The 11,354-nt window shown below is 38.0% G+C and overlaps 1 protein-coding gene across 13 annotated transcripts in view; it reads left to right on the forward strand.

The window, feature by feature from the left end:
- The window catches only part of KTN1 (kinectin 1), a 105,098-nt gene extending 96,152 nt beyond the window's left edge, over nt 1-8,946 (forward strand). For all 13 annotated transcript variants that reach the window (XM_070469388.1, XM_070469394.1, XM_070469393.1 and 10 more), the window contains 3 exons: nt 626-718; nt 1,568-1,688; nt 8,472-8,946. In XM_070469388.1, the coding sequence (XP_070325489.1) occupies nt 626-718; nt 1,568-1,688; nt 8,472-8,476 (219 nt within the window). In that variant the 3' untranslated portion in view covers nt 8,477-8,946. The remainder of the gene's footprint in view (nt 1-625; nt 719-1,567; nt 1,689-8,471) is intronic.
- Nucleotides 8,947-11,354: the final 2,408 nt, after the last annotated feature.

Below are 11,354 nucleotides of genomic sequence, written 5' to 3' on the forward strand. Positions count from 1 at the left end.
ATAGAAATATTGTGTAACTCATGATTGGAAATGCATGTAAATATTTACTGACATGTAAAAAGATAACAAAATTTTTCATGAAGTAATGTGTATGTTAAAAGCCCGCTTACAGAACATTTTTATGTATATGCCCTGATGAGGAATTCACATCAGGAATCAACAGAATCAAAGTTTTAGGATTTACTGGCCACCTATAGTTTATTTCACATACTGTTTGTTTGTCTAACATGACTCTTTAAAAATGTAAAAACCATACTTAGCTTGTGAACTGTACAAAGGCAGTGTGGCTAGATTTGGCCAGCCTCTGATCTAGACTAATATCACTAATGTGATCTTGATCTAACCTAAATACCACTGAGGTTATTTCTTCTTTTAATTTCTTTATACATTTTCTTCATTGTTTGAACTTTTGAAAATGGTGAGCATGTGTTTTTATAATCCGGTTGGGGAGACAGCTATTTGATTTTGGAGAAAAAACTTGAACAGGTTGACTTTTATGTTGTATTGTGAGAAGAGCTTTAGTTTTATACAAAATATGTAAGGAAATCACTCATTTTTTCATATATGTATATATAGTTATCTATCAATTGTAGTATTGATAGGCTCTATATTGCTTTCCTTACAGGCTCAACAGTCACTAGATCTTATCCAGTCAAAAATAGTAAAAGCTGCTGGAGACACTACTGTTATTGAGAATAGTGATGTTTCCCAAGAAATGGTATGTATTTTCTTTAGCTCCAAATCTCTGGGCTAATTACCTTATAAATTACGTGAAGAATGAAAAATGTACAAGATCCATCTCTGACTGAAAAAATGCCTTTGTAATGTGCTTCCATCAATTTTGTTGCATTCTTAACTCAAGGTCATCTTTTCTTTGAGGTATCTTATCTGAAATTCTGTGTTTTTATTAATGTTTGTTTTCACTTTAGCTTGGTGAGATATTATATTAATGTTTAGGTTTGAGTTGGAGGTATGGTATACTACTTAAGACTGTAGACTCTGCTTTTTGCATTTGAATCCTGATTCTGTTGTTCAGTAGCTGTGTGACTGACTTAGTGGAAACTCTTCAGCCTCTCTGGGCTTTAGTTGCTCCATGTATAAAAGGTAATGATAATAATACGTATTTTGTAGGATTATTGAAGGGAATAAGTGAGTTACTATATAAAACACTCAGAATAGTGGGTAACCCAACAGTGCCTCAAAGTTTGTAAGAGCTCAATATATGTTTGTTATTTTTCTGTTGTGAGTGTATTCTCCTTTGGCTCTTTGTACATTTTTTATGAAAGGAGAAAAGGATTTATGTCTGATATTCATAGATTCTTTGTTTTTCCCCTTTGTAGCCTAGTGACAACATTTATATAACATTAAAGTTTCTTAGGTGCAAACTAACTTGCACTACTAGGTAGCAAATACTATTGCTCTGTGTGGTTTTTATTGTCAATTTTCATGCCATCTTTCAGATTTTTTATATCTGTGTGTAAAACAACGGTAAAATATTTTCTGTTTTTGGTTGCCAATGCCTTTTCTTTATGCTTAGGGTTTTTCATCTCTTTAATCTTTTTCTTAGGAGTCTTCTGAGAAGGAGACAATGTCTATAAGTCTAAATCAGACTGTAACACAGTTACAGCAGTTGCTTCAGGCAGTAAACCAACAGCTCACAAAGGAGAAAGAACACTATCAGGTATTAGGTAAGAATAACTGAAGAATTACTGTCTGTCTGTGGATAATTGACATAGTGTGTGTGTGTGAATGTATATACAGTGTGTATTTACGATAAATACAGAAACTCTTGTTACCGTAGTGGAAATTTTCCCTCTGTATCTCTCTGAAAACCTCCAACGTTAGCTTTCTTGGAGTTTTATTTCCATTTTGTGCATACTTTGATCTTGTACTTTAGAGAAGAAAATACATACCTTTAAAAAAAAAATACATACCTTTTTTTTTTTTAAAGTATATATAAGTTCCATGATTATAGCATTATACTTGTATACATTGCAAGGTCATAACCACCACAAGACTAGTTACCATCTGTCACCGTACAGTTGACCTTTTTCACTTTTGCCCACTTCCAACTCCCTTCCCCTCTGGTAACCACTAAGCTATTCTGTTTTGTGAATTTTTGTTTTGTCTTATTTTGTCTGTTTGTTTTGTTTTCTTTAGATTCCACATACTAGTGAAATCATGTTACTTGTCTTTCTCTGACTTAGTTTATTTAGCATAATACTTCCAAGTTCTAACCATGTTGTTGCAAATGGCAGTATTTCCTTCTTTTTTTATGGCTTCATTGTGTGTATGTGTGTGTTTACCTTCTCTATATATTCATTCATTATTGGACACAGGTTGTGTCTATAAATCTTGGCTATTGTGAATAATGCTGCAATGAACAGAGCAGTGTATATAGCTTTTTGAATTAGTATTTTCACATAGAAACACTTTTCTTCTTTGACCTTTCACATAAGATGCTGAACTGAAAAATTGTCATCACAATTTACATTGGAAGCTGGGTTTTATTTAAGGTTGCTTATGGGCAGTGGCACCCCACTCCAGTACTCTGGCCTGGAAAATCCCATGGACAGAGGAGCCTGGTGGGCTGCAGTCCATGGGGTTGCTAGGAGTCGGTCATGAGTGAGCAATTTCACTTTCACTTTTCACTTTCATGCATTGGAGAAGGAAATGGCAACCCACTCCAGTGTTCTTGCCTGGAGAATCCCAGGGATGGGGGAGCCTGGTGGGCTGCCGTCTATGGGGTTGCACAGAGTCGGACACAACTGAAGTGACTTAGCAGCAGTAGCGGCAGCAGCATGGGTAATCAAAGAAATACATTTTTTAATTCTTGAAGTGAGAGTCTTAGCTGAAGATAAATAAACCATCATTAGCCAAACTGTTATGAAATTTTATTGCCCATATTACCTGAGAATGCATGTTAATGAATTCATGTTGGTTCCTGGGTTTTACCTGTTTTAAGAATGACTTAAGTCACAATGCCTTGGGTAATTAAAATGTTCTGGTATGCACTGAATACTTTAGATATTCTTCTTTTGAAGCTGTTTGTTCTGTAATAATCATACTGTCTTGGAGATCAGTGGAGTGGCCTGTGGAACGCCACGGGGCAACTTACCACTGAATTCTCTCTTTCAGCACTCAAACTTAGGACTCTTAGCTTATGCAAAGGCCTCAGGATAGGTTAGTGAAAGTTGCTCAGTCATGTCTGACTCTTTGTGATCCATGGACTATACAATCCATGGAGTTTTGCAGGCCAGAATACAATTTTGTAGCCATTCCTTTCTCCAGGGAATCTTCCCAACCCAGGGATCGAACCCAGATCTCCTGAATTGCAGGCAGATTCTTTACGAACTGAGCCGCCAGGGAAGCCCCATAAATAGGTTGGGTGCCCTGAAAAAGTTGGGAGGGACCTCTGTCTTGATTCCAGGGGCATTCTGTCTCACTTGTAGATTGATCATTCTCTTGTCTGCCTTAGTGCATACTCTTCTTTAAACTGCTATTTCAGGTCAGTTACCTCTATGAAGACTTTGCACATAAACTCAACTCATTCTTCTAACTTGTCAATAACAAGAATTATATCTCAGTCTTTTATCCTTGGTAAGCTGACTCCTCAGTTGCCTAGAGTTCTCCTAACTGAGAAAATAACCTTGCTTCCTGTGTCCCAGGGCAGCTTTCCTTCCTACATCTTCAGTCCTGTTTTCTTCTCCACATACTGCTTCTGTTTAGTCTTGAAAACATGCTCAAATATATTATTTTAACTTTATGCTTCAGGATACCATCCTAGTTTTTTTTTTATTTCACTGCTTAAAATTTTTTAAAAGAAGAAACTATCCTTACAGTATCTACTTCTTTACTTGCTACTCTCTTCTCCAGAGAAAGGCTTCTTTTTCTGCTGTTCCAGGAGCTGGATGAAATGACCTGTCATTCCTTGTCATTCATTAGTGATTTCCTAATTGCTGGAGCTAATACAGGATCTTCTTTCACATACAGGAACTGTGAATAGTTATGAATTCTAAATATGGTGAGGTCAGTCCATAGAAGGATTTTGTTTCTGAGAAGCTGCAAAATTATAAGCTGTCCTGTACCCTTTTCCTTCAGGTCTTGTCAATAATATCTCGCTAGCATCTCAAAAGTATTCTCTAGTTACTTTCTTTTTTTTTTCTCAGACATGTGGTCTGAACCATTTTGGCTTGCCTGTTTCCACTTTGGTCTTAATCATATAAAATTTGAGCCTTACACTGATCATCAGTAATAACACTTTTATTTTTCAGATTTTTTTCTTCCTGGTTTATAAAATTACAGTGTGTAATTTGTTAAAAGAAATACGTATACCCTGGCAACACAACTAAAACTGAACTGTTGTTTAGCAGGAAGCTAAGTGATAACTCAGCATTCTTTTGTCAGCTGGTGAACATAAGTCCACTTTTGGCAGGTGAAAGGGTGGTTGAGTGATCAGTAGTATATCATGCAGGTTAGATGGATTGTATGAATTTAGAGGTCCACCAGCACTTGAGAACTGTCCTTGCATAGGTTCTATCCAGCACTGATCATGATCACCCGTCTGTAGGGATCCCTTGGTTCCCACAACTTTTCTTTATGCCTTTTAAATGTTTGTGTTACCCTTAGTTTTTTAACCTCAGCCATCATTTTTGCTCAGTGTATACTCCCTCTTGTTAACTTTTTTAAAACTATCAATACTACTGGATGATTAAATTGGAAATACAAATTTTTTAATCATCAGAATTCATAGGCTAGTGTCTGATGTGAAGAATCTTCTCTTTTTCCCCCCTATTTTATTCAGGTATAGTTTATTACTTTTTTAAAAATTGAAGTATGGTTAATTTACAATCTTGTTTTAGTTTATGGTATACAGCACACACACACATGTATTTTAATATCTTTTCCATTATATTCGGTTCAGTTCAGTTGCTCAGTCGTGTCCCAACTCTTTGCGACTGCATGCACCATAGCACGCCAGGCCTCTCTGTCCATCAATCAACTCCCGGAGTCTACCCAAACTCAGGTCCATCGAGTTGGTGATGCCATCTGACCATCTCATCCTCTATCATCCCCTTCTCCTCCTGCCCTCAATCTTTCCCAGCATCAGGGTCTTTTCCAATGAGTCAGCTCTTCGCATCAGGTGGCCGAAGTATTGGAGTTTCAGCTTCAACATCAGTCCTTCCAGTGAACACCCAGGCCTGATCTCATTTAGGATGGACTGGTTGGATCTCCTTGCAGTCCAAGGGACTCTCAAGAGTCTTCTCCAACACCACAGTTCAAAAGCATCAATTCTTCGGCACTCAGCCTTCTTTATAGTCCAACTCTCACATCCATACATGACTACTGGAAAAACCATAGCCTTGACTCAGCAGACCTTTGTTGACAAAGTAATGTCTCTGCTTTTTAATATGCTGTCTAGGTTGGTCATAACTTTTCTTCCAAGGAGTAAGTGTCTTTTAATTTTCATGGCTGCAATCACCATCTGCAGTGATTTTGGAGCCCCCCAAAATAAAGTCAGCCACTGTTTCCCCATGTATCTGCCATGAAGTTCTTGCCTCCGAAATGGACAGAGGAGCCTGGTGGGCTATAGTCCATTGGGTTGCAGAGTCGGACATAACTTAGCAACTAAACCACAGCAATAACATATTAACTCTTTTTAGTTTTTTGAAGAACCTCCATACTGTTTTCTGTATTGACCGAACCAATTTACATTCCCACTAGGAATCTTACTTCTTGGTATGTATTTCAAGTGCATATGAATTGTTTAAGGTAATGCTGTACATTTTCAGTATGGGAAAAGCTATTTTTAAAAGGCAAAAATGAGAGAGATAATATATAGTAAAATTTCGTTTTCTAAATCCTAATACACAGAACTTAGCATTGCTGTGAATTGTAGGGGTAGGTGTATTTATCTTGTATCCTTAATTTGTGAAACATGAACCTTCTTTTCTCCTGGAAGTCTGCCTACTCATCTCCTATTCTTCTCTCCCCACCCCACCACCTCTCCGAAAAGAAGGCTCTCATCCCCCCATGCTTTTCACAGCTGTGTATTTATTTATTTAGTGGCTGTGTTGGGTCTCGGTTGCAGCACTCTGGCCTCTGTCTGGTTGTGGACTTGGGCTTAGCTGCTCTGCAGCCTGTGGGGTCTTAGTTCCCAGACCAGGGACTGAACCTGTGTCCCCTGAATTGGAAGGCAAATTCTTAACCAGTGGACCACCAGGGACATCCCTGGCCGGTGCTTTTAATTAGAGTAATTTTTTTTTATAGCTTTGGACTGGTAACACTAGTATTTTGTAGTATAAGTTTTTTGTTTTTAGATATCTACTTTTTCTTATGTTGCATATTTGCCTGGTTTCTAAGTGTTCCAAGTGTATATCTGACCACACCAGAAAACTTTATTACCCTAGTGTCTTTGTTTGGCTGCTATAACAAAAATCTTATATACGAGCTTAAGCAGTTGAGATTTTTTTTCACAGTTTTGGAGGCTGGGGGATTCTCAGATCAAGGCACCAGTAGATTCTGTCAGATGAGACCCACTTCCTGGTTTAAAGATGGCCATCTTCTTTTCTGTCCTCACCTGGCAAAAGGGGCAGTGGCGCTCTCTGGGGTTCTTTGTATAAGTGTATTAACCCCAATCATGAGTGGAGTCTCCTAAGGGCCCCATTTCGAATACCATTACCATGAGGGTTAGAATCTTGACATAGGAATTTTGAGGGAGAGGGAGACACAAACACTGAGACATCACCACCCAGGGTCCCTTACCTGGAACCTGTTTGTGGAATCATGTGGAAGAAGGATGATGGTTTTAACAGCTAACACTTTGTAAGTGTTCCTCTAAGAATGAACATGCTTCTAACATGTGGTCAATCATTTAAATATTCACAACAACCCAGTGCAGTAGATAGGTAGGGATTGTTAATAATAATCCCTTATTATATTATAATTCCCATTTTACAAGAGAGCCACAGGGGTTCTGTAAATGTCCAAAGTCACACAGAACTAGTCGAGCTGGGATTTAGATTAAGGTGGTCTGTCTGAGCCCAGGCCCTGTGCTCTTAATCTGTACTTTTCTCCTCCTTACTTCAAGCACTGTGTGTTCTGATCCTTGTTGTCATTGCTTTCTTCTCTCCTCATTCTATCTAACCCTCTCTTGCCAGCCTCTTCTAGTTTCTTCCTTCCGTCCTGGCTTTTTCCTGAAGTTGATATTTAGTTTGTCAGTAGTGAATTGGAAAGACTTTTAATGTATCCAGGAAAAACTGAGGTGAAATTTTGTTTATGTGTTTGATGTATATGTGTCCTCCTTACTCCCTTTAACAAGTAGATTTTTTAACGATACGGTTGTGTTTTGTTTCTGAAAGAAAAAAGTTCTTTTTTGGTGTATTGAAGTATTAGAGTTAATGTTTCAGATAAAGACTAGCTTCTATTTCTATACTTTACACTTCCTTGTCATATGGAGCTTCATTTTCTATAATGTGTTTACATAGCACTTCTTAGTCTAACATACCAGTGGCCTATGTAGACTTTCTGATTGGCGTTAATCTTGCTTCAGTTAGAGTATGTGATAGCCAGTGATTACTTTTAACTTTCTGATTGCTTCTTTTCACCTCAACTTTGTGAAAAATTTCACGCATAGTGAAAAGTTGAAAGAATATATAACAGTCAGTCACCCTTCAACTGCTTCATCTTTTTATTTGTGTATGCATATTTTGTTGCTGTTAAACCATTAGAAAGTAACTTTGAGATAACATGATCTTTTATCCCTAAGCACATAAGTGTGCATCTCAAGAACAAAGATATTCTCTTATAAATCTGTAGTATCCCTGTCTCATCCCAAATCACCAAAACAGTAATTCTATAATATCACCCCTTTTTTAAGTGTATATTCAGGTGTCTCTACTTATACCTGAAACATCTTTTTAGTTAACTTTTTTCCAAACCAGGATCCAGTCACATGTTGCATATGGTTAAATCCTTTTAGTTTTTTTTAATGGCTTTTGAGGTTTAATTTCTTTGGTCATTTTATCTGATTTGGAAAGCTTCAAAAGGCTTTAGAAAATCTCTGAAACTTAAATTATTTATTTGTGGGTGGAGAGTTGTAAATTTCAGTCTCTTTTCAGTGCTGTTGATTTGTCTTATTAGCTTTATAGTCTCTTGAATGGAGCAGTAATACAAATGGATTCCCAATGTTGTTTTCTTAAATGTTTTCTAAATAGGGTTCAAAATCCCTACATTATTCTCAGTTTGGTCTGAGGTTTTGGCTCACATATTTTAAAATCCATCTGAAAACTTCTTCTGAATCCTGAGATTTTTCTCTTATTTTTGATTACCATTAGTATTGATCTGATTTTAGTTGAACGGGCCATGCTAGATCAAATGGAATATGTACCTTTGGTGTTTGACCGAAGTCTTCTGATTGTCTTTTGTTTCTTTGTTTTAAAATGAATTCGTTTCTTTCTGATCTTTTGCAGAGTGAAGTAATTGGGAAGCTGTTCATTCAAGGATAACAGAAGGCATTGTATTATATTTTGCCAAATTAAAGCCTTATTTATGTTTTCACCCTTTCTACTTTGTCAGAAACACTGAACAGAGTTTTGTCTTTTCTAATCCTTGTTAGACTACTGATTTAAAGAGAGAAAAAAGCCAACTCTGTAGACACCTTCAGAGTTTAGTTTTATAATAAAAACTGTTTGAATAATTAGACCTTTACATTCCTGAAGATAAAATAAACATGTAATCTTTTATCTTATTTTGCTCAATAAAATTGTTCAGAAGATCAAAAGTGGTAAAGACAATGTAAAATTTAACATTTTAATACTGATGTTGTACACTGTTTTACTTAACATTTTGGGGAGTAACTGCCTCTGACTTCAACTCAAGAAAACACTTTTTGTTGCTAATGTAATCGGTTTTTGTAATGGCGTCAGCAAATAAAGGGATGCTTATTATTCAAATGTGTTGTGATTTTCATTGAGCTTTAACAAATTTCATTAGCACTTCAGAGCAGCATAATTTAGAGCACAGTCATTCATCGCTACTTCAGACAAGGTAGGTTTGTTGCGTGTGTACATTCTCAGCTGGAGCTCTGGGTCTTCTCTGTGGTTGTGTGCCGTGTAAACTGTGTCCTGAAGTTCTGTGGCTTATAGAAAAGATGGGGGCAAGTGTTTAAGCTTTCAGGCTTACCACCCTCACTTTAGGTAGAAGAGCTTTATTTTTATTACCATTGTTATTTTAAGTAATAATTAACTTTTTAGTTTCCTTCTTACCAGATACTGTTACACAGACTACATATGTTATCTTTTTTGTTTTGGACTAGTTGATACCATGTTTTATCTTTTGTTTTCTTTTTTAATAATTAGGTGAAGACACTGAGCATTTAGATGCTAACTGAGCATTTAGATGCTATCTAAGCATTGGCAAATGTCTTATGCCATTGAGTATAAAGTAGCTGCTGACCATATGGTGACCAGCTTGCTGGTTCAGCTGTGCTTCTACCATGGAGCCTTTCCATTCTGTTTTCTTTCTGCTAAAACTCTCTCCTCTTGGATATCAGTCTTCACTTGTTCCCTCACCATCATGAAATCTGCTTAAATGTCACATTTTTTATTAGATCTTAACCATCTAGTATGTATGCCGCGCCTACCATATCCCACTACCTGTTTTTGGTCTATAACATTAATAGTCTTCCAGTATATACTGGGTCTTCCCTATACCCCTCTCTATCAAAAAGTAAGCTCCAGGAGTGCCAGAATAATCTCTCTTGTTCTTTGCTTTATCCCAAGCCCTGGGGAAGTGCCTGTTTTAACTGTGCTCAAATATTTCAATGAATGAATGGGTGAAATTAATTTTTATTGTTTATTTGGCCATGCTGCGCAGCTTATGGGATCTTAGTTCCCTGATCAGGGATCAAACCCGGCAGTGACCTCTGGACCTAACCTCTGGACCACTAGGGAATTCCCCAAATTCATTTATATACCTTGAGGATTATCTAAAGTGGTGCCTTCACCACATAGCACATGCTCCAGATAGTATTTCTAATGTATGTGGAGGTAAACTGAAAAGACTGCTCATGGCCTTCGGGCTACCCCAGGCCTTACTGGGCTGCTTTCAGCAAACTGCTGGGAAATTGATCTGAAGGCCAGCCAGACACCATCTCATCATTATCTCCTTTCCTTTTGCCATTGCTTTTACTTCCCCGGTGACTTCAGCGGTAAAGAATCTGCCCACAATGCGGGAGCTGCAGGAGATGTGGGTTTGATCCCTGGGTTGGGAAGATCCCCTGGAGGAGGGCACAGCAACCCGCTCCAGTGTTATCTCCTGGGAAGTCCCATGGGCAGAGAAGCCTGGCGGGTTATAGTCCACAGGGTTGCAAAAAGAGCTGGACATGACTTAGCTTGGCATAGCATGGTGTAAAGAATTCATATCTCTGCCATCTGAAAAAACAAATATAGCATTCCCTCTTATAACCTCTTCTTGCTGTTTTTGTCCTTTCAGAGCTTATTTTCTCAGAACTGTGTATTTGTATTATGTCTGTTGATTTGGAAAAAAAAAAATTGCAAGAGATTTTAAGGACTCAGTGTAATCTCTTATTAATTTCTGTTCCCTCCCTCAACATCCCAACCTAATATGTATTCATCTTTTTGCCTCTGAGGTGGCAAGTTTGCAGTTAGGTGCAGTTGTAATTGCTGGTGGTTATTAAAGTATTGTATTGAAAGTTTGGTACCTGTTACTTATATCAGTTTGTCCTACTTCCTTACTCCAGAATCACATAGGAAAAGCTTATCACACTCCCTTTCAATTCTTCAGATATGCCAAGACAGCTCCATGTTCTCTGAAGTCCATTTCCCTCTAGGTTAAATACCCTCAGTTCCTTAGTTGTCCTGAGTGATGGAAGGCTAAACAAGCCTTCTTGTCTTACCCATTCCCAGCTGTTCATCCTTCCCCAGTGTGCTGTATGCCAATCGCTGGGAGAGGGCGAGAGCATCAAAACGGGGCATCCATGTCCTCAGACTCTAGTGCCTCCTCTTGTCACTGTTGCAGCCAATTAAGGTAGAGAGCCCTAAGAAAATTTGTTAGAAGGACAATAACTCCTGGGAGGGGAGAAATGACCAGTGTAGTTGATAGCAGGCATCTTGATCCTTAAAAAGAGTGGAGAGTTGTGGAAGGGAGTGACGGGATACCTGAGAAGCAGGCTAAACCCTTCAGTTTGGTGTAGCAAAGCTAGTATATTTCTGGGAGGTCACTCACATTGTGTAAATCATCCAGGCTTGTGTTCACCCCAGCCACAAGGAGGCAGTAGCTGTATTTGCCCATGGAGGGTTTGAGCCAGGACCAGATTTTTCACACATCTTGCA

Source organism: Odocoileus virginianus, chromosome 6, assembly GCF_023699985.2.
Source record: "Odocoileus virginianus isolate 20LAN1187 ecotype Illinois chromosome 6, Ovbor_1.2, whole genome shotgun sequence".
Taxonomy (NCBI): Eukaryota; Metazoa; Chordata; class Mammalia; order Artiodactyla; family Cervidae; genus Odocoileus; species Odocoileus virginianus.